The following is a 24,369-nucleotide window of genomic DNA, read 5'->3' on the forward strand; positions in this document are numbered from 1 at the left end:
ACCCTGGGGTGCTGGGGCTGAGCCGTGTCCCCCCGAGCTGCCCATCACCCTGGGGCTCCGCGTTCCTGGGGTCTCTGCCTCACGACGGGGACAGCAGCGGCGAGCGGGGGTCAGGGGCTGGGTGCTGGGTTTTGGCTGAGCAGAGCTCAGGGCAGACAGACCCCGGGGGGGAAAAAGCCCTTCCTTTCTCCCCACGCAGTAACTCCCATATCTGTTTTTATCACCGCCAAAGAGCCGTTGCAGCTGGATGCCGTTCCCCAGCCCGGCTGGAGGAGAGCGACTCGCTCTTTATGTGCAACCCATGCGTACGCTTGGCACTTCCAGAGCGCGGAGTAGCCTATTTCAGTTGCTCGCAGCTCCACCGTGTTTGTGGCGAGAGAAACGATCCACTGCTTTATCGAAAATGCCCCTAAGCAGGGTTTGTTAGCGCAGGGTCCAAAATTAAACCAACGTAGAGTAAAGCGTGCGCTAAGGGAGAGGGGTGTACGGTGGACTCGGAGCCGCTCTACCCTGCTCTGAGATCACAGCGAGGGCTAAACCTTCAGCTGGTGTAAATCACGGCAGCACTGACTTCCACGAGGCTGTGCCAATTTACGTCATCTGAGGATCTGGCCCAAATTCATGCAAGTCATTTCCAAAAAACCAACATTTTACTGTCATGAAAATGTCAACATTTATTTCTCAGCTCGCTGCTATGCCTGGAGGCTGAGCCAGCCCGTAACCCCGCTCTGCGAAAAAGGGCAGGAGCATTTACCAGCACCAGGCAACACCACGCTGCTCTGACATTTCTGCCTCCCAATGCTTCTCGCTCCTCGAGGGAAGTAGGATTTTTCGGCAGGGCCTAGTGATTTTATACGCTTTGATTTGCAGAACCGCCTGCTGATGCTGGTCTGCTGTCAGGGAGGTGAGTCCCCCGCAGCCTGCTCCAGACCCCCCATCCCAGGGCTGAGTCCCTGAGCTCAGCTCCATCAAACACTCCTCGGCTTGGACACCCCAAGTGCAGGCATCCCCCGCTGCCCAGAGAAATATCAGCCAGAGAATGAGAGTCCTGCAGACCAAAGGGAAGGGTGCGTGGCCGGGGGGGAGACAGCGGCTCCATACGGTGAGCCCAGCTCCCGTCCCGCAGCTCCGCTCCCCGGGGGCAGCCGTCCCTCCCACACAGAGGGTGTCGGAGGAACGTCTCATCCCACCAGAGCACAAAAATCCTTAACTGAGACTCTTGACTTGACGGTATGTAACAAAAAAATTATAAATACGAGCTGTTGCCAAAATGCAACCCAGGAGCAGGGAAGGGTGAGCGGCAGAAGCTCGGCAGCGCGGGGGCAGCTGCCAGCCCTGAGCTCTCCCCGGGTTTCTGTCCTCTACGGGCCGGGCAGCAGCTTGCAGAGAAGCTCGATGACAAGCGACGGCGGCTGCACATTGTCATATTCCGCAAAGAGGTGACAGAGGTTCTCCGAATCTGTCTGGCTTTTGGCCACGAACCCAAAGATCCTTTGGAAAAGGAGAGAGAGCCTTATGTAGTTTGCATCCAGGAACCCAGAGGAATAGGCTTAAACTCACCCCGGCCACAAAGCAAAACCCCGGTTCCAGCAATTCCATCTTGGCCCGCTCCCCAATCACGTTTACTTGGAAGGAAAACAGCCGGGAGAAGTGTTTCTGGCAAGGCTCCCCCAGCTGTGAAAAGTTTCTTGAAGGCAAGGTAGAGCCAGATATAAACTCACTTCCTGAGCCCAGTGCGAGCCATCGCTGGGCTTGGACGGGGGCTTCCTACTTGAGGGGGTGCGGAGAATCGGGCTTTGCCAAGCCTCTCATCAAAACCTACACAGCAAACCCCCACCCAAAGCTTCACCCATCCATCCCACGTCTCATCCTGCCACCACATTAACTTTTATCGCATCCCCTCTCCATTTTTAAGCTCTGACTCCTCGCTGCTCTGCGAAGCTTTGCAAGGTGCCCGCTGGGCCAAAGCGGCATCTCCCCCCCTTCCCCGGGGTTCCCGCTGTCACACTTTGGCTGCGGGAGGTCCCCGCGCAGGTCTCACCTCGAGGACTTGCAGTACTTCTGCCACCTGAGGGAAGAACAGAATTGGATTTGCTCAGAAGAGTGACATTTAACTCATCCCACCAGCCGCAAAGCCAAGGTTTGTATGGAGCCAAACCCAGGGGCTGCACAGCCTGGCTGGGATTTGGGATTTGGAGCCGGGAACCACTCCGGGAACCGTGGGGAAGCGAGAGCTCAGCTCGCAGAGCGGCCGATAACTCACTTTCTGTTCTCAGGGTCCATCCCGCAGAACCTGATGGCAGCCAAGGGGTAGTGTCGCCTGAAGAACACCCTGGGGAGGAGGAGAGCGAAGCGTGAGAGGGGGAAAGAGCCCGGGCAGAGCTGGTGGGAGAAACAGCCGTTTGCACATCCAAGCTCTGCTTGAACTGTTGTGGCTGCTGGGGAACGGGGGGTGTGGGGGTCCCACTCCCTGGGGCTGCCCCCAAACTTTCAGTGCTTGGGTTCAGCCAGCTCCTGCCTCCCACTCGAGGTGTTGCCGTGAGCTTCACCCAAAGCAGCACCGTCCCCTGTGCTGTCACAGAAGGGGTCAAATCTGAAACCTGAAAGGAGGGTGTAGCCAGTGGGGGTCGGTCTCTTCTCCCAAGGAACAGGCGATGGGACAAGAGGAAACGGCCTCAAGTTGCACCAGGGGAGTTTTAGGATGGATATTAGGGAAAAATTTTCACTGAAAGGGTTATTAAGCCTTGGAAGGGGCTGCCCAGGGCAGTGGTGGAGTCACTATCCCTGGAGGGATTTAAAAGTGTTTAAGTGGTGCTTAGAGATGGGGTTTAGTGATGGGTTTTGTCAGCGTTGGGTTGATGGTTGGACTCGATGAGCTGAAAGGTCCCTTCCCACCCATGCAATTCTATGATTCTATGAAATCCATCCCTGGATTGCAACACGGATTTGCCCTAGCAGGACAGTTCTCCCTGCAGATCAGGGGCAGGGACAGAGCTGGGCGGTCACAGGTGAGCTGCGTTTCCATCACCAATTAGCTCTGCCTGGCACCTCGCCACCCATTAACCCCGTGGCAGCAGCCCCCCCCGGGCGCCTCTTACTTCCTCTGGATGTCGGTGAGCGTCACTCCCTGCTCCGTCACCCTGAAGTGCACCAGGGTGGGTGTGGGCAGCGTCTCCAGCTCGAAGGTGGAGGAGATGGCCTTCTGGATGGCTGGAGCCCCCGTGAGCGTCTCCACGTTCACCGAGTTGAGGTACAGGACGTTGCACACTGCAAGGAGAGCACAGAGTCCAGCTCAGGACGGGACCCGCGGCGCCGAGCACGGGCAGTGCCGGGGCCCAGGCACCATCCTGCGGAACCGGACACGCGTACATGGGTTGGATTTGTTTTGATGAAAATTAAAGGTTTGGTGACTCAGAGATTCTTCACAAATTCATTTTGGTTTACCCTAGTTCTTTGCACTAATTGTTTTAAAAGTCAAAGTATTTAATTTCCGGTTTTTAAATGTCACATTTGGGGTTTTTTTTTTTCTGTTTATTACATATTTCCTTTAATGAAAAGCAGAAATACCCTAAGCCAACTAACGGCTGAAGGCCAACCTAAAACATGACATTTCAGGCTGATTGAGCTGTTTAAAGGGCTGTTCTGGGTCAAACTAAACTTTTCAGCTTGCCAACTTATTTTTCAGAATTTCCAGCAAAACAAAACGCTGTTCCCGATTCCCCTGCCTGAGCCCTGACCCACCCGTGCAACCTCCTGCCCGTCGCTCTCTGCTCTCACCTGGAGCCCACCCACCGCCGCAGCCGGGCTGGGGGCACCCGGGGGTGGAAGAGAAGCAAAGACCCTTCCCCGTCCTGCTGTGCCATCTCCCTCCATCTCCCGCAAGGTCCCGCAGCGATTTAACCAGCCCCCGACTGCCCCGTCCCTCTCCTAGAAACTCCAAATACTCAATGCCCTGGAGAGAGGCTTAAAAATCAGGGGCTGTTTAAAATTGTGGGAATTGTGGGTCTTTCATCAGCCTTGGGACCTCAGGGACTGTCTTTTCAAGCTTTACCTCACCATTGTGAGGCCCAAAAGTCTCCTTTCTTTAAAAATACCAGTTTCCCTTAAAAGCCCATGATCTGAGGATGTGGAGAAAATCTGCAGGTAGCCCCAGCCTGGTGACAAAGGCAGGAGGGGGACATGGCACCAGCACCCACAGATGCACGGGGGTGACCTGCTGCTTTGCACAGCGCCGAGGACTCAGCTTCTGCTGTGAATGTGTCAGAGCGGATGACACCAAAAAAAAATCGAGCCTGGTGTTTGATCAGTGGGGACTAACGCCCAAGCATGGTGTCTGCCCAGAGCTCTAGCTCCTGCCAGCTCGAGAGACCCCTGGGGACAGCAGCCTGCTCCTTTGCTCACCAGCATTTTTCTTCAGCAGGGATGGTGCGGTCTCTGGGGCGCAGTCAGGGCTGTCTTCTCCATCAGCAAGATCTGCACAAACGAGAAGCAGTAATTAATTTAATTGTCCTCCCTCTCCTGGCTCCGTTCCTCTCTGACCTCCCCACTGCTCCTCTCCTCACCCACCCTCAGTGTTCCCCTGCTCTCCTGCTTTGCTGACCACCCTCCATCCCCAGCAGAAGCAGGTCACCACCGTCTCCTACTCCAGTCAGCTCCTGCAGGTCCCCGCTCCACCAACAGCCAGGGCAACTGGTCCCATTGTGGGGGCACCCGGGCCGTCTGGCCCCCTCCCTGCTGCAGGACCATCCCCACCTCCCCAGACCAGCAGGAAGGGACCACTGGGAGCATCTCTCCCGCCCCCATCACCTACCTCTGGTGGGGATGCTGAGCTTGCAGGGCAGTGCCAGTGGGGTGATGGCATGCTGGTACACGAAGGCAGAGAGGCTCCCTGCAACGCAGAACCGCACGTCGGGGGGGTCCTTGTGCCCAAAACCTCCCACCCACGTGCCTCTGGCCCCTCGAGTGTCCCAGGGACCTCCGAAGGAGGGGATGGGGGTGCTAAGCTGGACCATTTGGGGTCTCACAGCAACAAAAGTGGGTTTCACAACCCCCACCCCATGTTCTTGCTTTGGAGACGTGGCACTTCAGGGCATGCTCTAGTGCGCGAGATTGTTGGGTTTTTTTTTTTGTGTGTGTGTATGGTTGGACTCGATGATCTCAAAGGTCCCTTCCAACCATGAAGATTCTGCGATTCTGTGAGACTATTATCACAGCCTTGCGCAGAGAAGGGTGGGCAGGGGCTAGGGGCTGGCGGCCCCCCCATGCCAACACCCTCATGCAGGGCTGAGGAGCAGTCCCAGCCATGGCCACTGCCCCGAGGGGCTTTGGGAACCGTTCCCGCGGCTGCCCGGGCTGGGGGCGAGGGCACCGTCCTTACCGAAATACAGGTCCTCGCTGGCTCCTTTCAAGTGCACCCCTTTGGCAGAGCACTCGATGAGGAAGTGCCGGACGAGGTCACTGCTCTCATCGCCTGCGAGCGGGACCGGAGACCACGTCAGCAGCGGCGTTTCGCCCCTGCCCACCCCGCCATCCCCTGATAAACCCTGCCCACCCCGCCATCCCCTGCCCGCCCCTGCCATCCCCTGCCTGCCCATCCCAGGGCATCCACCTGGGACCCCACCCCTGGGACCCCATCCCAGGGCATCCACCGGAGCTTCTGCTCTGCATGGCAAGCGTGGTGACAGCACAGGGATGGGCACACGCAGACCCCGCTGCCAGCCCTTCTCACACAACCAGAGTCCTGCGGCTCCTCAGCTTGCTTTAGTTTGGCTGGTTTCAGTTAAATCCCTGAGGCTAACCCCACCTCTCCCAGTGAGCCCCCGTACCTGTCTGGCCGCCGGCTGGAGGGACGGGAACCTTCATGGCCAGCCCGAAAGACCCCCGGTATGACGTGCTGTCCCGCACCAGGAACGTGCCTGGCTCCTTGTCCCTCAGCAGCTGGATGGCTGTCAAAGCACAGGCGCGGGCTCAGCCAAGGAAAACAGGTGGAACCTCCCCGCGTTGCCTTTCGCCTCCGGCCCGTGCTCTCGCGGGGAGACGCTCCTTGGCAGCAGCAGCGAGAAATCATCAGGAGCCTTTGCTGAGGACGCGCACGTCCCTCAGGCAGGTACCGGCTGCAGGTACACGGCCCCCACAGACTGAGCAGCCCTGGCTCGTCCCAAGGGTCTCTGCCCTCCCCAGGACTGTCAGCCCCATCCCGGGCCATGCTGAGTACCAGCAGCACAGTCAGAGGCAGGAGCAGCTTTGCTGGACCCGAGGAGGGGACGGAGAGGCCATGGCACAGCCCGTGTTTCTGAGCCTTCCCCATAGGCCTGTGAGTGGGTCTCTCCATGCCCACCAACCCCCAGCACACCCTGAATTGCCATCACCCCGTCCCCGCAGGACCTCAGCAGGGGCAAGAGCGGGACTGAGGTGTGGGGGGAGCAGGCAGCAGACCCTCAGACAGCAAATCCGAGGTGGGGTTATCCCAGCAGGGGCACTCGCTGCCTTACCTTGGTCCCTGGTGATGCTCGGCTTGAACCAGAACTTTGATGTGTCCATCACAAACTTCATGGTCGGCTGCCCAGCCCTGAGGGGACCTGCAAGAGACCTTACGGCATCAAGGCCACCGTGGGACCTGCGAGACCTTCCCAGCAGACATCACTAAGCAGGACAGGGCTCTAGCAAAGATATTTTTCTTTCAGGCTGAAGGTTTTTTTTCAACCCTTTTGATCAGAGCTTCCTCCCTGCTCCTCAGAATGATTCATTCTCCATGTAATTATCTCTCTTGGCAGCCTGTGATGGATGCGGAGGCAGCACATGGAATCCCCCAGCCCTGCCAGTCTGCCCAGCCCTGCACAAGTCCACTGGACCATGGGGATTCACACCCGCCAAGGATCTGACCCGCAAAGCCCTCCTGCTATTCCCGTAAGAATCCCAATTAAAACCCTCTGCCCCGAGAGCTGCCTCTGCTAATCTCCTCCAGAGAACAACAGCCCTATTGTTTACCCTTGAATGAGGGACCTTATAAACTCTGGTATCTTTAGATGTCCTCCAGAGCAAACTGGTACCCTAACCCCGCCTCCCCACCCGTCCCGGGCCCACAAACAAGTATGAAATGACAGAATTATGGTCCTCATTCTCAGGTATTATAAATAAGTGCATCTGCACCTCCTTTGGGGGACCAGAGCGTTTCTGCTTGCTGAGCACGCGGATGTTGGTGGGCAAACACCACGGCTGACACAGGGTCATCAGCAAAGAGCTGAGACCACCAGAGAGCCCTGCAACCCTGAGGAGATACACCGAGGATCTCCAGCTCCAGCAGGGACCTCCCGTCCTTCATGTCTATAACCCACACAGATAAATCAGAGTAGAAACCGGTGTTTGCTCCCCCTTTTCCTGGTGGCTGCTGGGCTCTACAGCTCCTTCCCCCCCAGACCTGCCCCGTGGCAGGGAGGTGACTCACTGTCCGAGACGCAGGAGAGAGCTGGTGCTGACAGCGCGTTGTTGAGGCCCCCGAGCCCCACGGCCAGGCTGCAGCTGGGAGGGGGGCTCTGCTTGGCAGAGGCTGGGGGGGGTTTGGCCAGCCTGGAAGATGCATCTCCTTGTTCCAGGCACCCGTTCACCAGCAGCACCGGGATGTCGGCTGCGGAGTTGAGGATGGAGGGGGGACAGCTGCTGGCCTGTCCCTTCTGGGATGGGGAGATGTTGGCTTTGGTGGAGCAGGTTGTCCTGGGCTGGTGGGGGCTCAGGCCAAAAGCTTCTCCAGAGTGAGCCCTGATGCTGGGGGAGGGTGGGCAGGGACTGCCCAGGGAGCTGGCAGGGGATGGGCAGTCGGCCGAGCAGCGGGCAGCAGGGTGAGCATCCGAGTCGTCGTGGGGGAGCGAGTGGGTGCTGCTGCGGGAGGAGACAGAGCAGGAGGAGCTGAGCGGGGTTGTTCAGCAGGGATGGGATACACACAGCCCACACCAGGGACCATGGGGCAGGGACTCCCAGCCTGCGGAGGGAGGGCTTGGACAGTGGGAAACCGCCCCGTGCCCCTTCCATCCCCACCATCAGACCCAGACTGGGACACAAGGTGGCATTTACCTTCCAAGGATGTAACTGGTGTCGGAGCCAGGGCTGGTGGAGAGCAGGGAGACCCAGCTGCTCCTCTGCTGCGTCCTCACCACCTGCATGGGCTTCAGCAAGTTGTCGAAGCCCAGGGAGGTGCCGTAGGAGATGCTGTCGGTCTGTCCGGATGTGCACTGCTGGGGGATGGCGATGCACTCGGAGGCTTTGCCGCAGGTCAGGGAGGCAGTGCCGGTCGGGGCGCCTGAGCGGGGGCTCACGGGTCTGGATGGGCTTGAGAAAACCACGGTGCCACCGGGGCTGTAGTTGCCTCTGAGTCCCCCTTTTTGGGGCAGGGAGCTGTTGCCCTGGGGGGACCTCGAGAACGGTGTCCCCAAAGGGCTGGGGGAGCCCTGCAGCTGCTCAGGACACATGGCTCTGCCCGGCGTCATCTCTATGTATTTAATGTCTGGAGGAAGAAAGAGGAGGTCGTTACCGATTCAGAGCTCGAGTCAGGTTCATTAGCTAAGCTCAGCAGGGGACATTCGTCTCTGTTCTTCTTGCTATTAATTTTGGCTCTGGTTCACAAGCTCTGCAGGGCGGGCTGGGGATGCTGCTCCCCCTCCAGCGCTGCAGGGACCCCCGGGCGCTGCGAGGAGACCCCCACAGCCCAGCGCTGCCCTCCTTTAAGACCCTATGGGAGCTGATTTCTTCACAGACACCAAGCCATGGTGACCCACCCCGGTGCTGGCGGGCTCCCAGGCATGAGGGGTTACAGGCGGCCACGTCTGGCTGTGCAGACCCCCCTCGCCGGCATCGCTCTGCCGGTGCCTGCCGAGACCTGCCGTGAGAGGCGGGTGTTTCCTGCAGCAGCCGCTCGGTTTGTACCTGACTCAAGGGAAAAACATCTGGCTGTTCCCGCCTGGGGATGACGTCAGGTTCGGAGGGTGCCCACGGCTGGGTGGAGGAGCACGGGGGGACGTCACCCGCACCATCTGCACCAGCTACACCATCTGCACCATCGCCCCGTGGCTGCGGAGCGGGAGGCAGAGCGAAGCCACGAGGGACAAGGGTGGTTACAAGGCTTTAGCTGTCAGCTACGGGACCGCACAGCAGCAATCACCCAGCCCAGGGCAGGGGCCGGCTGCCCTCCCTTCCCTCCTCCCATCCCACACAACTCTCTTTAGAAAATTAATTTCCAAGGCGGTTTCTGTGCCTGTGCCCTGCTCTGGGTTTCTTCCTGCTCTTCCGTTCATGCCCAGGGCAGGCAGGGCATCTCCCAACCCCTTTGCTTGCCATTATTTATCCAGAAACACATCTGATGGAGCATCACTTGCTCCAAGACCTTCAGTGAAGCCTCACAGCGGGGACAAGGGGGTGACAGGCTCCCAGGTGCCCCACGCGCGTCAGTCACTGGGTTCCTCGAACAAGGCCATAATTTCTGGCTGAGCTAGAAGATGCCTTTTGGCAAGAGACACTCAGACTTGATTTAAGGGCTTGCAGCGATGGCGAATTCACCACCTCCCCAGGGAGGCTGTTCCAGTGGTTAATCACCTCCGCTGCCAGAAGCCTGCGCCTCCTTTCTAGCCTGAACGTGCCCAGCTTCATTTCCAGCTCCTGGTTCTTGCCCCGCCATGGGGTTCAGGAAAGTTCCCCTTCTTAAAGGCGTTTCTTGGAGAGAGGAAAACCTTTTTGTTGCAGCAATGAAACACTGCTCGTACCAGCCCCGAGCTCCCTGGCACTGGTGTTACGTGCCCCGGGACCTGCCGGCGGGGGCAGCTGGGGGGGCAGAGCAGCCAGCTCCGGGCTGCCAAGCCCTGCAGACCCTGTTTACTGCGGGGAGCAGCCAGACCTCTGGGGCATAAAGCTTGACGAACAGGAAAAGCACAAGCCTGTACAAAAGTTACTCTCTGAGCCCCTTCTCCCCACCGATCCCAGCGCGGGACTAGATCGGCACGGCCAGCGGAGAGCCGCCGAGGAGGCGCCGGGTGAGGCAGAAGGGCTGGTCCCCAGCGAGGACGCGACCAGACCAGGCAGGGGCAAGGAGCCAGAACCACAGCCGTCCTCCTCCACACCCTCGCTGCCACGGGCAGCAGCTCCTCCAAAGCCCGTCCTCGGAAAAGCTCCGGAGGGACCCGGTTCTGGTATCAGCCTGCAAACCCTTCCAGCAAGCTCTTGGCCGGATGCTTTTTGTCAAAGTCTCCCTCAAAAGGGGAAAAGAAATGAGGATTTTAACTGTCCATTAAACAAATAGCTGAAAAGCATTTGCACCCGGGTCTAAGGAGGCCTTTCCCCTCCTGCTTATCAGGTGTGTTTAAACCTCAAATATTTGCTGAAGACCTTGGCTTGTTTTCCAACACCAAGGAGTGGCAAAAGTGCCACAAACACGGAGCCCGGCTGTCACGCAAGCCAAGGCCCTCTCCTCTTCCTCTCCTCTCCCTCTCCAACACACAGGGGCCAGGAGGAGTCAGTGACTGCCATGAACGTGTCTCCTATTGCTGTTAAAACCCCTCCTCGTGGTTTCCACTAGAAGGAACAAGTCCCTCTCGTGGACTCCGGGCACTCTCAGCCTCCTGCCAGCCCTCGCATCCACTGACGGTGCTCTCAGGGAACTGACACCCTAAGGAGGGGTGTGAAACAATTGAGAAGCTCAGTGGGGCTCCGGACAGCCCTCCCCTGCGTGGCCGGGGGGAGGAAAGGGTGGCGGGAGCCGAGCAGGAGCATTTCCATGGGGCCGGCTGGGAGATGGGAGCAGCGGCGCAGGCACCGGCCGCAGTGGGCTGGGGCAGGAGGAGGTGGGTGAAGAGGGATGCTAGGCAGCAGCAGGAATTTTGCATAAAAAACGAGAGCCGTTAAAAGAAAACGAAAGCTGAAGTGAGGCTTTTCCCACCGAATTCGGGGCCAGGTTTCCAGATGTTCAGTTCCACACTTGGAGCCAGATTTTCAAAACCACCAGCGCGCTACCTGCTGAGCTGCTCGGGACTCCAGCAATGCCTGACGGAGAGGCATCCGATTGCCTCCAAACACCAGCCTGAGGAGCCAAGAGCTGAACCTGCACCTTCTCAGGGTACTTTATCTGTGAGGCCACCCCCTTCCATCCCAGCGGGAAGCAGGGATGGTGTCTGCTCCAGGATGGCCCAAGCCCCACATCAGCTCCAGCCCCTGAGCTCCCTGGTTCTGGCTTTGCCGCTTCCCTGCTCCAGCATCGGGATCCCCGCACCTACAGGTGGGTGTCCCTGAAGACCCACACCTTGTCCTCCTCCAACCCCGTGTGCCTCACACAGACCTTTGCGCGAGGGCTCAGGGAGAACGGAATATTTTTCATGCCTTTAACACCCTCTCAATTGACCTTCCTCTGGAAAGAGGCCTGGGGAGAGATTTTCAAGGTATTTCCGAGAGCGCTGGGACGGGCGGCAGCACGCACGGCCCCGCGGCAGCACGCACGGCCCCAGGATGGATGGCAGGGATGGCAGAGGAGTGCTGCAAAAGGGTTCACGTAAGGCACCCAGGCGGGAGAGCAGAAAGAGGGGGCTGGTATGTGCTGCTGCTCTTCTGCCTCGCGTACGCCAGGTATGCTGCCGGAGGAGCGCGCAAGCCCTGGAAAAAGAATTTCCCTGGCAAAGCGATTGGGAACATTTAAATGGGGTGGTTGTGTAACCACCATCAGTACCTTAGCCCAGGGCTTTGGAAATTTGGCTTCAAACCCTTGTGCTTCCACAGGTCAAGTATGACCCTGGGAAAGGCTCCGCTGCCCTTTGGTAGAGCTGGGGCTGTGCTGGGAGGACGAGCGCGCTCCAGGCAGCGCTCCAGAGCTCAGTGCCTGTCTCCAGCCGCTGATGGTAATAACTTGGATCAGGCGTTTTCTGAGAGCTACAAATCCCATCCCTAATGAGAAATGTTTTCTCCAAACCCAGGGAAACAAACAGGAGGTTGAACTAAGGGCTGTTCTCCCTGTTGGATCCTGAGCTGGACACAAGATGTTTCAAATGTGATGAGGCTGGGGCCACCTAAGCACGTAGGTTAAGCAGAGCCTGGACACACGGTCTGTTCTCCTGCTCCTTTACATGAAACCCTGATGTCAGGAGACAGCATCCCACACGCGATGCCGATCCCACTGGGGATGGTGGGGATGTCACCAGTGCCCGGTTCCAGCCTTCCAGAGGAGCTCAGGACTTCATCCTGACCTGCTGCATGTCCAGCCCCTCTGCCCTGGGCTTTCACTCTGCCTCTTGCAAATGGTTTTCACTAGAAAAACCTGAGCTGCGCTGGCTCCGCCGCACGACCGGCACCTTTTGCCTCACCTATTGCCTCTGGATCTTGCTTCTTGGTGGCAACAGCATCACCCTGAGAAGTAGGCTGGACCGCATCCTTCACCGGCTTGCAGGTGAGCGGCTGAAAGGTCGGATCGATTTCTAGGATCAGCTTATTGAGATTCTCTATCGATATGTCCAAGGTAGGAGACACCAGGTGAGGATCAGGATCCGTGCTGGTGTCCTCCTCCTCCTTCTTCGGCTGATAGGGGGCAGGGGGTCTCTCCAAGGAAGAATCCTGCTGCCCCTTCCCCTGGGCAGCCACGGGCTGGAAGGCAGGGTGGGCTCCGTAGAGCCCTGCGCTGGGAAGCAGACGGGCACTGGCATGGACCACGGCAGAGGGGGCAGCCCAGCCCTCCCGGGAGCAGTAGCCGTACTTGATGGGCAGCGGGGAGCAGCCCGGGTACCCTGCCGGGTGCAAGCTCTTGCTTTCCTCCTGTGAGGAAACACACACGGTCTGTCCAACACGTAACACGTGGTTCTGCATGACCTGTGACATGGTTTGGTTTTCTGCTTTGACGGCTTGGAGTCCAAGGGAAACCTCCTCCTCCTCGCTTCCCTTTCTCCAGCAGGGACCTCAGACCCCTTCTTCAATCCAGCGTCTCAGGCGGAAGAAGAATCTAAGGAATGCAGAGAGAGGAGCGGTTACACAGGCATGCCCAGGGCAGGAGCAGACTTCAGCGGAAAAGTCTATAAAAACGGGGATTTGGAGTGCAAAGCTGGAATTCAGCTCATAAGAAAACAAGTCATCCCGTATTACTTTTCCACCCCCCTCCAGCCTCCGCTCCCGGTGCCATAGAGCATCCGGGCAAGTGCAAGGAGGATTAATTCGCAACAGCTTTTTGGGATTCAAAGGCCTAAAAACTGCATTCTGCCTTTTTTTTTGGTTAAGAATGAAATGAAGTATCAGTCTACCAGCTTTTGCACGGGAACCTGGCCCTCAGAAGCCACCCAGAGGGACAATGACAGACAGCGAGCCCGGAGCCACCCAGGGAGGACCCGCAGCGGGCCAGAGAGAGGGAGCATCCTGCCGGAGCGACGTTCTGCGAGTGGGTGTACGTTTAATCTGAGGGTTTATTTTGGTGGTACAATGTGAGCCGAGCCCTGGAAGGCCGTGTGCGCCTCAGCCAAGGCACTGCTGTAGGAATCTGATCGTTATTACATTTTGAATACTCTCCGGTTTTGCTTTAGATAGAACGTATTTGTTAACTCGCCGTTAAAAAAAAACCAAACAAACAAAACAACCCACTGCAGAAGGTAGGCTTCCCTCGGGGGGGTCTGGGCAAAAAGGTCCCAGGTTTGGAGGTGGGGAGGTCGTCCAGCTGCATCAGCAAACAAGCGGGGTCCTCCCAGCTGCCACCACAGCCCTGGGGGAACCTCACTCGTGTCTCAGGATGAGGAAAATAAGCCCGTCCCTCTCTGTGCCACTCCGCGGCAGCCCAAACCCAGCGTCTGGGCGCTTGGGGACACCAAGGCCAAGCACGTTCCCTGTGCCCGTCCTCGGCAGGGAACCACGGGATGGGCAGAGGGTTGGAGCCGGAGGCAGGAGTTCATGCTGCAGCTCAGGGTGAGCTCCCTGTCCCGGTGTGTAACACACACACAAACAGTGGGCTACGCTTACTGAAACATTTGTCCTTTCCTGCACCGGTCTTGGATGAATGACGTATTTACTGGCCTATCTGGGGCTGATTAACTGCGGAGTCACAGCATTAAGACAGAGACACGTTCCTCTCAGGCAGCGAGTCCGTAAGCGCCCGTGGGCGAGGGCAGGAGCGTTGGGCTGCCAGGGTACGTCACGTCTGCTCAGCGGTGACTAATTGCCATGCCGGGTGTTAAGAGCTGTTACCGAGATGGCTCAAAACAGGCTGACTTTGCCCTCCGTGAATTATGCGGCCCTAAAGAAGCCTCTGCTCTTGCCAGAGAGAGAGAGAGACACCCAGAATAGCAGAGGCTCAGGAAGATTAGTGAATCAGAAGCAAAACCTTGCCGCTGTCTGCCGCTGCTCACGGCGTGCGGCACTCATGAGTCACACCGGTCAACACTCTCCAAAGATCTATGAGAGGTTTTTAAGGACTGCAGAAGGGAATAAATACTTCAAACCCATTTAGCCTCCTCCCAGCCCGGACCCCACTGTGTCTCCTGAGCCTCTGAGAGATGTTATTTATGGGCTGGTCTGTAAGAAAGGCTCAGGAGCAGGGACGTGTCCTGCACCAAGGAAAGGAAAGCACCTCTGGGAGGCAGCTGTTGTGCCTTTAGCTGCAAATTAGATGGGCACGTGCATCTCTGAGCCGTAATTAACTATTAGTGCTATGGATGGGAGAGAAGGCAGCTCCAGCTGCACCTCCAGGCATCCAGCAGGTCTGTCCCAGCCCCCGTGGGAGACGGACAGTGTGGGGCAGCTTAGCCCTACAGAGGGTGGGTTCCAAAAGAATCTGTCAGAAAATGGGTGGGAAGAGCTGGATCTCAGGGAAGGTGCCCCCCAGGCTCAGGTGGCAGGCGAAAGGCGCAGGCTGAGCGTGGTGGGGTCCCTCCTGGTCCCTCCCCAGTGGCCAGGCCACAGGCAGCACCTGGGGACCCAAACCCCAAGGTGCAGAGGATGCAGAAGTGGGCTGGACCCCAGTTCCCCTTTCCCACTGGCCGTGCCTGGGCTCTGCCCCACCTCCCCTCTGTTCTGGTCACCGTGGGGCTCTGCCGTGGGTCAGTGGGATCACAGGCGAGCCCTCTGCCCACTCCTGCTCTCCTGCCTTGGGGCACGTATGTGCCATGACGCTGCAGGCGCCGCCGTGAGAAGCACAGCACGGTACAAGGCTTGGAGGGAGCGTTTGTTAAATATAAAAAGAAGAGTCATTCCAGGTCAAAAACACAAGCTAGATGGAGTGAAAATTGGATTCTCCCCTGGGGAGAAGAACTGCCTGGCTCCAGTCAGCGTCCGCAAGACAAGGCTGGTTTTAATTTAAGTAGGTACAGAAATAACGTGCAGTATGCATGAACCGGGGCTGTCAGGGGGTTCCAGGAGCATGCACGCAACAGCTTCCCTCCTCTCTTGTACTCCTGCCCCGAGTTTTTGATCTTTTTCGTGCCTGATGCTGCCAGAATTAGCCTCCAAACCTCATTTCTCCTCTCTCCCCTCCTCTGGGTTGAAGCGAGAGGTCTCCCAGGCTCCTCGCAAGAATTTCCAGCCTCAGCTGCAGGCTCTTCTGCTCGGAGGAGCGAAGGAGGAGAAGGGCTTGGGTGAAGGAGGTTCATCACAAGGTGGCTGTTCGCCACCAGCCTGGTGCAGCCACGAGAAAGCCAAACGCTGCCCACAGACGTCAGGACTTTCCAAAAGCAATCAGAATTAGCAGTGCCCTCCCGCGAAGGCTGGGCAACGCTGTGCCCCCCCGGGCAAAGGGAGAGAGGGGCCAGGACGGAGTGCCAGGAGCAGGAGCGCGGGCAGGGAACCCATATCGGTGAGGCTGATGGCGCAGGGGCGCCGTGCCACAAGGCGTGATGCCCCCGGCTCCGCGGCAGAAGCGTGGCAGCCCCGGCGCTGCAGACATGCCCTGGCTGGCTCGCTCAGCCGGGACGGGGAGGATCCACACGGGGGGAAGGAGCACTGCTGTTTAAGCTAAGACAAGGTTAGCGCAAGAAGAAATGGAAATAAGCTGGCCACAAACACAACTAGGCTGGAAATTACAGAGTTTCTGCCTCTGGAAACAGCCTTTGGAACAGAATTCCCCCTCAGAGGAAGGAGACGAGTCACAGGTTTTGGATGCAGACAGACACACTTATAAAAGGCTCTTGGGGAGGCAGGAGTTGCAGTTCAGCCCAGTAACCCCAGTCCTCCCCTCCACCTCCAGCCCAGCTTGGCAGGACCCCCCCAACACGAAGAGGAGCTGGGCTGGGGGTGTCGGGAGCGGGGCCAGAGCTGGAGCACCCACCTGGGGCTGCAGAGAGAGGAGGAGCTGGGCTGGGGGTGCTGCGGGGTGCTCCTGGGCGGTGGTGGGAGAAGCGGGGTGCCCTCGGGCCAGGGCTGTGCCGGGCACACCCCGGCTGTTTGATAACCAACGGTGAGCCCTTCCCAGAGCCGCCGGGCACGGCACAGCCCCACACGGCTGCCACGGCCACGGGGGACAAGCCCCACGGATCCTGCACGGACCAAAGTCTTCGCACCAGGTCCCTGTCCTGGCTTTGCCCGCCAGAGCCCAGTGCAGACCCCCAGCTCCAGCTCTGCCCGCAGCCGGGCCGGCTCCCCCAGCCCCAAAACCCTCCTTCTCAGCTGCCCACACAGAGCCCTGGATGTCCCGGCGTGGTTATTTGGGGCTGAGACACACGAGCCGGGACATGGGCTTGTTCCCTGTCTGCGCCGAGACCCCAAAACAGCAAAACCAGCTGCCGAGCCCAGGTTGTTTTCCCTCGCAACGTGATTCCCGGGAGCCTGCCGATGACAAGGCTGTCCCACATCCCCACACCAGCGGGAGCAGAGGGAGCTGGTGGGACACCCAGGATCCACAGAGCTCGTTACACCCAGCTTAATCATCGCCAGGGCAGCGAGGTGACCTGCCTGGATTAGCAGGGCGTGCTGATGAGGTTGAGGAAAGTTGCTATGGTTGTTCTGTGTTTTGGCTGCCGAGCAGAGGTATCGCGTGGCAAATATCAATGTACCTCCAGCTACGGGGGGGTCCGGCACCTGGAGCCTGAGGCAGCTGGTGCCTGTGGAGGGGCAGCCCCCCCAAGCGCTGGGGGGAGAAGGGTGACTGTCAGACAAAGCCGCCTCCCTCCTCGCTCAGACAAGTATAATTAGAAAGTTCAGCAGCAAAAAGCAGCCTTTTGGAAGCCCCAGACAGCATCGCTGACTCTGGGTACTCGATCAGTCCCGGGATGGGGCAGCGTCTGTGTGACCATGGCCAGAGCGGAGCGTTTGCTGGGCAGCCAGCATCATCCAGCAGCAGAACCCATCCTCCCCCAGTCCCCCCCGCTGCAGCCCCACAGCATTGCTGCTTTAGCCAGAGTTCAGACTCCCGAAAGGGCCTCCAGGGTTTTGGATGTGGAGGGTTATTAGTAGTGTTGAAATCGCTACTCAAATAACTCCCCCTCCCACTGCCATGCTCCTTCTCCTCTCCCAGGAAGGCTCTTCCCCCTTTGGCAAGAGCTTTTCTGGGTATGAGAGGAGCAGCAAAGCCCAGTCCCTGTTCCCAAGGGATGTCCCAGCGCATCCAGGAGGATTTTCCCTCCAGCTCTTTGCAGGGTGAGCAGTGGGCACGGGGTGCTCAGGGAGGAGGCAGCAAGGAGAGCATCCTTAGAAGAGGGTGTCTGTCCAAAAATAGACTAAATTAGCTAATGCTAGGAATGTTTGAGATGAGTTACAGGAATGTGAGACTTTCTAGACACACAAACACAGTCCTTGGAGCGCCAGCCTGGATTTTTCCCTCCTGAGGCTACGATCATGTCTCACTTCTGTCCCCTTGCATTAGGCACTATGATTACGATGGGCATGAGAGAGGCTGTTTCTCTGCATTTCAGAGGTGCCAGGGTGGGAGTAGAGACTCTTCCTCCCCTCCTCACACTTCCCCTCAGTGCTCCTCTGTGGGCCCCTGGAGGGCTTCCACACCATCATCCTGATGCTCTGCTCTCCTCTCACGCAAGGACGGATGCTCAGCACCCTGGGTTTGGTCTCACAGCATCTCTTGATACCGACCTGAGTCACGACGCTTGGACCTTGCTGAGTGTCAGTGGCTTCGGAAGGCAGAGAGGTACCCAACAACCTCGACCAAGGCAGAGCTCACTCATTTTCCTCCCGAGCCCCCCACAAACCACCGCCTCCGGCCGGTCACACTTCTTGCTACCACGTGGCGTTTTTATTGCCTTTGAACTCTCAACGCTCCAGCGCGGCGCAGCCTCCCGCCGAAGAGCAGGGAGCAGACACATGGACACACGGACACAACCTCCTTTCCACAGCCTGAATTCCCTCTGGGCATCTCACGCCACTCGCAGATACACAGTCCACAAACACCACTGGAAATCTTAAATAGACATCAAACTCCGGGTGAATAAGGAAGGTAATTGCTAACAAAATAAAGCCCGTGGACTGCTGAGAAAAGTCCAAAACCTTAGCCGGAGCAATAAGCATAATCCCATGCCGTTTCTCACAGAAGAGCCAGCCTTCCCAGCCCAGGACAGACACCGCCGGCTCTCCCCGCCAGCCCGCAGCGCTGCTCAGGCAGGAACAACCATGCCCTGGCTTATTCGCGATCCCTGCGGCAGATTTCTCCCGAGGCAGAGGAATAATCACCAGCTAAACGCAGAGCAGCAGGAGAAGCGAGGGGAGAGAGGAACTGACACCGACTGCGAGTAACACTCGTGTGGGGGACTGAAGGAAGAAAGGGCTTGAGAGAGAGGTGGAAAAGCAGAGGAGGCCCCTTGAAATCGGCGCTCGGCGGGTACCTGAGCTGCAGCCGCTCGCCCCCTCTCCCGCTGCAACGCCTCCGACAGCACCTTGGGCTCATAAACCCGGCACCGGGGTGGGTGTGCGCAAGGACTCCGTCCTCGGGGAGCCTGGGATTTAACGGGAGCCCAGTCCCTCCCACCTGGGCTGAGCTTCGCACAGGGTGCAGCCCCGCTCGGGCCAGGTGGGACGCGGAGGGGAGACCCCGAGGCCGGGACACGGCCGGAGACATCAGGCTGGCTCCAAAGCACGCTGGCACCGAGCGGCTGAGGGCAGGGAGCTGCTCAGGGGGATGACTTTCAGCTGGGGCAGAGCAAGTCACTGGGAGCACCTGGGGATTTGGTGGGCAGGACCGTGCTCTGCCCCCCCTGCAATCCCACCCAGGTGGGCAGGAGCCCCCAGACCAGCGCTCGGCCCCGGCAGGGAGAACAGAGGGGGACCCGGCTTCAGCCTCACTCCCCAAATGTCGGCTGCAGGGTGTGAAAGTCAATGAAGAGGGACCAAAAAGCACAGGACTCTCGTCTCCCGCTGGAATCGTGGTTTCTCCTGCCCCTCTCCGGAGGTATCCGTCGCTCCCGGGTGCAGCGGGCACCGCCAGCCCTGCTGTTGGGAGGAGCAGTTTCGGAGGTCACAGCCTGGCATTTTGTCACTGCCTCGGTGGCAAAGGTGCTGCACTAAAAGAGGGAGATTGTGCCAATTCAGCACAAAGGGGAAGAAATGACCTCCCATTGTCTGGCTGAAGGGCGGCTGGAGCCTTCCCAAGCTGCTCACACCCTCAGCACAATTATCTGCCTGCTGTATTATAGGGAACAGGTTAAAAATACATATATTTAAAGGCAACTGCATCTCTAAGTGGTGTTTGCACAGGGTCCAGCCCGGAGCAGCCAGGCCCAACTGCTGCAGTTCGCATTCCCGCAGTGGGAATGGATGATAATAAATAATCCCCCAACAGCTTTTTGGATTGCTGGACATTTTGGCTCGAGGGTTTCTTCCAGCTTCAGTGGGCACGGAGCCACGCAGCAACCTTTAAAATCATGTATCTGAAATACCCTTTTTCAAGGAAACTGCCTATTCTGCTGCCCATAAATGCTTTTGGTTTACCGCAACATTGCCACACCGCTAAGGGACACTTTGAAATGTCCGATTTTATCAGGAAATACCCCATATAAACTCCCTTCCTTTAAATTCCTTGATCTCACTTTACAATCTTTCCGACGTTTTATTTATTATCAGCGGTTGTTTTTTCCTTTCCTTACATCCCTGGGTAAACAGTGTTTCACGCTGCCAGCACAGCCCCTGTCCTTCCCCAACGGCTGCGGGATCGCGCCGGGGAGGGATCTCCCAGCACCTCGCCTTTTCCTGGCGGGTAAAATTCACCGTTGGTGAGGATTTATACCCAGCAGGACGCTCAGTGTGGTTATTACTGCACACACATCCCTGGTGCAGGACTCGGGCTGGAGGGAGCGGATGAGGAGCAATGCCGGGGCACCACAACCCGAGCTGAGCATCTCGCCTCCCACGGGATGCTCGGGCAGTTAGAGAGGACCACGCAGAGTGGGGAGGGAAAGCGCCAGGGATGGGGGGGGAGAGGAAGGGGTTTGGCAGCAGAATGAGGTGCCTCCACGCTCTGGTCCCTCGTTTGCAGCCCGCACTCGGAGCACACCCGGCTTCCATCCACCACGTTCTACGGGGTTGGCCACCCTGGTAAGCTCAGCCCCGTGTCAGCAGGATAAAGTGTGTTGTTTGGGGCGAAGCATCTCCTTTGGAGAAACGGCACCTGGGTGCGTGCATCCCAGAGCCACCCTGTGCTGGACCATCCCATCCCCATCCCATCCCCATCCTCGTCCTGTCCCCATCCCCGTCCCCATCCCCGTGCCCAGCTGCAGCCAGCAGCTGGTTCACGCCTGGTTGTAAGGAAGGTGCTGAGCAGATCAAACCTGACTGCCATCAAAGAAGGCGCTTCCCTCGCACTGACACCTTGGGCCAACCTTAACTCGCTCAGCAACACATAAACAAACGCCAAGCTGTTTGCAAATGTGTTTTCACATCCCGTCCCGGTTGCCCCAGGCTTGAAGAGGCCTCTCTGTCCCCGAGTGAAGCAATTCATTCTCAGCGGGGATTGGGCTGTTGCTGCTATTGGCACTTATAAAGCCAAATTGAAATCCTCTGTTGCTTTTCTCATGTTGCGTTCAATCTGCAGCGCAGACATTCACGTCTCAGTGCTTTTCCATGCACATTGTGTAAGGCGCCCGGAGATGGCCTGGAGGGGCCAGTTGCTATAGAAAAAGGCTTGTTTGTGCAGTGCTGTCAAACTCCTCCCCGAACGCTGAAGCAAACACCAGCGCCGAGATATTGCAAGACCCCTCAGAAAAAAACCCCACCGTTTTCCTTTGGCTTTGACTTTGCTGGTTTTGCAGCGAAGCCAAGATGCTCCGAGGCTCTTTCGCCAAGCCATTACATCTTCCCTGTGCTCTCCATATGCATGGGAGAGTAATGGGAAAAGATTAATGAGGTGGACAGGGCGCTTGTCAACACAGCGGGGTGTTTTGCCCTGCCCCGGTGGATCACTAACCGCCCCCTGTGTTGCACAGGTGTAAAAATCGGCTTGTGTTAGGGCTCTGCTGTCCCACTCACAGCCCAGGTTAAGCTGAATTTACTGGGGATGTTTTGCATTTAAGCAGCAACGCCTGTGAGAACCACACGCTGTGCGGCTGTTCTTACACCAAAGTGAAAAAACCCACCACGAACAAGCCCCTGCGCCGTCCTGGATTTTCCCACCCTGAAGGCCCCAAACATTATTAGCAAAGAACTTATCCCTCAGCTCTGTAACCAGTTACACAGTCCTGCAGGTGGGGAAGACCACGGTAACGCAGCCCCTCTGAGGCGGAACGGGATGGGGGGTTGGCAGCCACTAAATGCCACTCTTTTGTCCCCGGGAGAAAGCAGAGGGAGCTGAGGAGCGGGAGAGGGGCTAGGGGCTGCCCACTGGTCACAGCTGGTGGCTGGAGGTGGCCAAGGATCACCAAAGCTGGAGGAGACCCTTCCTCCTCGGCGCTCTGCAGCCCACCTTCGGCTGGCGGCTGGCTCAGGGCATGGGCACCGGCAAACCGGAGCCGTGCCAGTCACAGCAAGATGCGTAGGGGCTGTTTGCGGGACAGATCAGCCTTCCCAACAGGCTGCGAAAATACAGAATGAAAATTTACACCGAGAACAAGAGGGGCAGACAGCCACAGGGTCGGGATCATGTAGGTTTTGTAAATGCATGGTTCCCTGTCTCTGGAATTTGAGCAAAACAAACACACAGATATCAATGAGCTGACGCGACACAAAAGAGCGTTTTCAGAGGAACAAGTATGAGTTATGAATAAGAATTGGGAGTGCTTCCCTGGAATGCACCTGGGCACACGGGGAGAAGAGGTTAAAAAATCTCTCTATTTGTAACCTCCACTTGGAAGTGGAGATTTGATTCTTGCGTAGCTGGAGGGAAGCCACGGAGTGTCTCCGGGGGCTGCTGGGGCTGAAACGTTCAGGCCATGCAGGACGGTGGGATGAGGGACCGTCCTCCAGGTCCAGCTTCACCCTGGGAACATCCGTCAGCAGCATCCGGGGCAGAACCCTCTGCCACCACCTCTGCTGGGGCCTCCTCTCTCTCTTCTTTTCTTAACTAAAATGGACCTGTCTGTGCAGAGCAGATTTTTCTGAGCACGGCCCTACCCAGGATGTGCTCATAAAAGACAACGTATTAACTCGACAGCTAAAAAAAACCCAAATGAAATTAGTGAGCTGGCCCAAGCAGCTGCTCTGCCCGGTTGCTCCTCGGGAATGCTCTGCCCGGTGTCCTGGTGATGTGCTGAGACCACCTCCCCCTCACCACCGGCTCCAGAAGACCTCGCAGGAGTCGGACACATGAGGAGTGAAGTGGCACCGTGCCCAGCACATCAGAAGTGACACTAGAAGTCGACGGAGCAGCGAATCTGGGCAGGAAGCAGACTACTGCTATCTTCCTCCCTCCTCCTCCTCCTCACCCCTCCAGCCTTCCTCTCCCTCCTCTGGGGCCTTCAGAAATGAAGAAAACATGATAAGTGCTGAAATACCCGTCTGAAAAAGCCGCAGAGGGCTATGACCTCCCTCGGATTGACGGCACAACTGTTACAGACGGAGCAAGTCCTGGCAGCTCCCAGGGAAACCTCTGAGGGATGCCTGACCTGCTTTGCCCTTGGCTGGACCTTGGCCAGGCTGCCACACGGCGCGGGGCAGGGGAGAGGACCACGAGTTCCCACTGAGGTCTGGAACCGGGTCCTGCTGCCACCTCCAAACACCCCCAGGGACACCCCCGGGCCGAGCCAGCCCCTTCTTTTGGCGTGGGAGCAGGAGGGCACGGCATCGAGCACCGTTCGGCAGCACCGAGCCCGATGCGTCCGGCAGCGGTCCCAGCGGAGGGGACGCGGGGACAGATGGACAGCAGGGCGGGAGACAGCCCTGCACACCTCCGCTGAACCCCGTCACTGCAGGGCGCGTTGGAAGGGCCACGTGCCGCAGGGACCTCACCGCTTCCGAGGCCTCCCCCAGGTGAGTCACCCTGTTTCTTGGAACAACAAACCGCATTTACTCAGAAGGGTGACGGGGCCCTTTGGTTCCCCCGGGGGAACGTTAATCACCCTCCTCTGACTGAAAAAGGGCTTTTTGTTTTCTAGACCTTACAGCCAAGGTTTTTTTGGTAAATGGAAAGTGCAAGAAACTGCAGAAGCCACGCCGTGCCCGGGAGCATCAGTGAGAGCCAGAGATGGCCACGAGCCGGGCGAGGGGAAGGACCGGCTCCCCCCGTTCCATGCTCTCTGCCGTGGGGCTGGCAGGGTGTCCCCGGCCGAGAGACGGGGCTCTGCAGGAGGGAATCGAAAAGCCACCGCTCCGCGCCGGAGGGTGCTGGCAGCACGGGCTGGGTCGCGGCAGAGCTCCCCGGATCTGTCGGCACACGCCGGGTGGTGTGAGGGCTTCGGCAGCGAGGGGAAAACCACTGACGTCAACGAAATAGGATGAGATCCATGTGCTGCCCCACATGGGCAAAGCCGAGCGGGCAGCACCCGGTGGTTCCTACAGCCTCCCTCAAGGAATGACCTTGCTGTGGAGGTGGAGCACTGAGAAAAGGCCTTTTTTGGCCAGCTCTGTGCAACACCGGTAGTTTACCATGGGCCCAAAAGAAGACTGGCATCTAAAGGCTCCTTGCCCCAAAGGACACCGAGGGTGGTGTACCACTGCCACCCAGGATGCACACCTTTGATTTCTCTGGGGTGTTTTCCCAGAGGTCGGGGACATTACAGCCAGCAAAAGAGCACAGGACAGCTCTCTGCAGCTTGTATTTTGCTCTCAAAATTGCAAAGCATTAGAGACTGGATTCTTCTCTTCTCAACAGCCAGCCCTTTTCCTGAGGCAGCTTTTAACTGATCATTTCCAGTGAGGAACACTCGTGTGGGGAATAAATGCTCTCCACGTGGGGTGAGATGCTGCAGGAGGGCAGGAGGCGGCAGTGCAGGCTGTGCCGCGTGGTAGCACCCATCCCTCAGAAGCTGAGACATCAGGGTCCAAAACTTTCCTTAGAAAGATGCTTCA

The 24,369-nt window shown here is 58.0% G+C and overlaps 1 protein-coding gene across 1 annotated transcript; it reads right to left on the reverse strand.

Moving 5' to 3' along the window:
* Positions 1–660: 660 nt before the first annotated feature.
* On the reverse strand, positions 661–12,837 carry TNS4 (tensin 4). The gene is made up of 12 exons (XM_074162911.1): positions 12,330–12,837; positions 8,068–8,497; positions 7,445–7,875; positions 6,492–6,578; positions 5,826–5,945; positions 5,378–5,470; positions 4,811–4,888; positions 4,402–4,473; positions 3,099–3,267; positions 2,264–2,332; positions 2,042–2,068; positions 661–1,491 (listed from the first exon to the last, which is right to left on the reverse strand). The coding sequence occupies exons 1-12, from the start codon at positions 12,835–12,837 to the stop codon at positions 1,362–1,364; spliced, it is 2,214 nt and encodes a 737-aa protein (XP_074019012.1). The 3' UTR covers positions 661–1,361.
* Positions 12,838–24,369: the final 11,532 nt, after the last annotated feature.

This window comes from Numenius arquata, chromosome 23 (genome assembly GCF_964106895.1).
Source record: "Numenius arquata chromosome 23, bNumArq3.hap1.1, whole genome shotgun sequence".
NCBI lineage: Eukaryota > Metazoa > Chordata > Aves > Charadriiformes > Scolopacidae > Numenius > Numenius arquata.

Coding starts and splice junctions, on each gene's coding strand:
- TNS4 (XM_074162911.1), bottom strand. CDS start 12,837: ATGTCACAGGTCATGCAGAACCACGTGTTACGTGTTGGACAGACCGTG. Junction 8,498..12,329: donor GCAAGATCCAGAGGCAATAG/GTGAGGCAAAAG, acceptor TTCTTCCTCCAG/ACATTAAATACATAGAGATG. Junction 4,889..5,377: donor CAGCGAGGACCTGTATTTCG/GTAAGGACGGTG, acceptor TCTGCGTTGCAG/GGAGCCTCTCTGCCTTCGTG.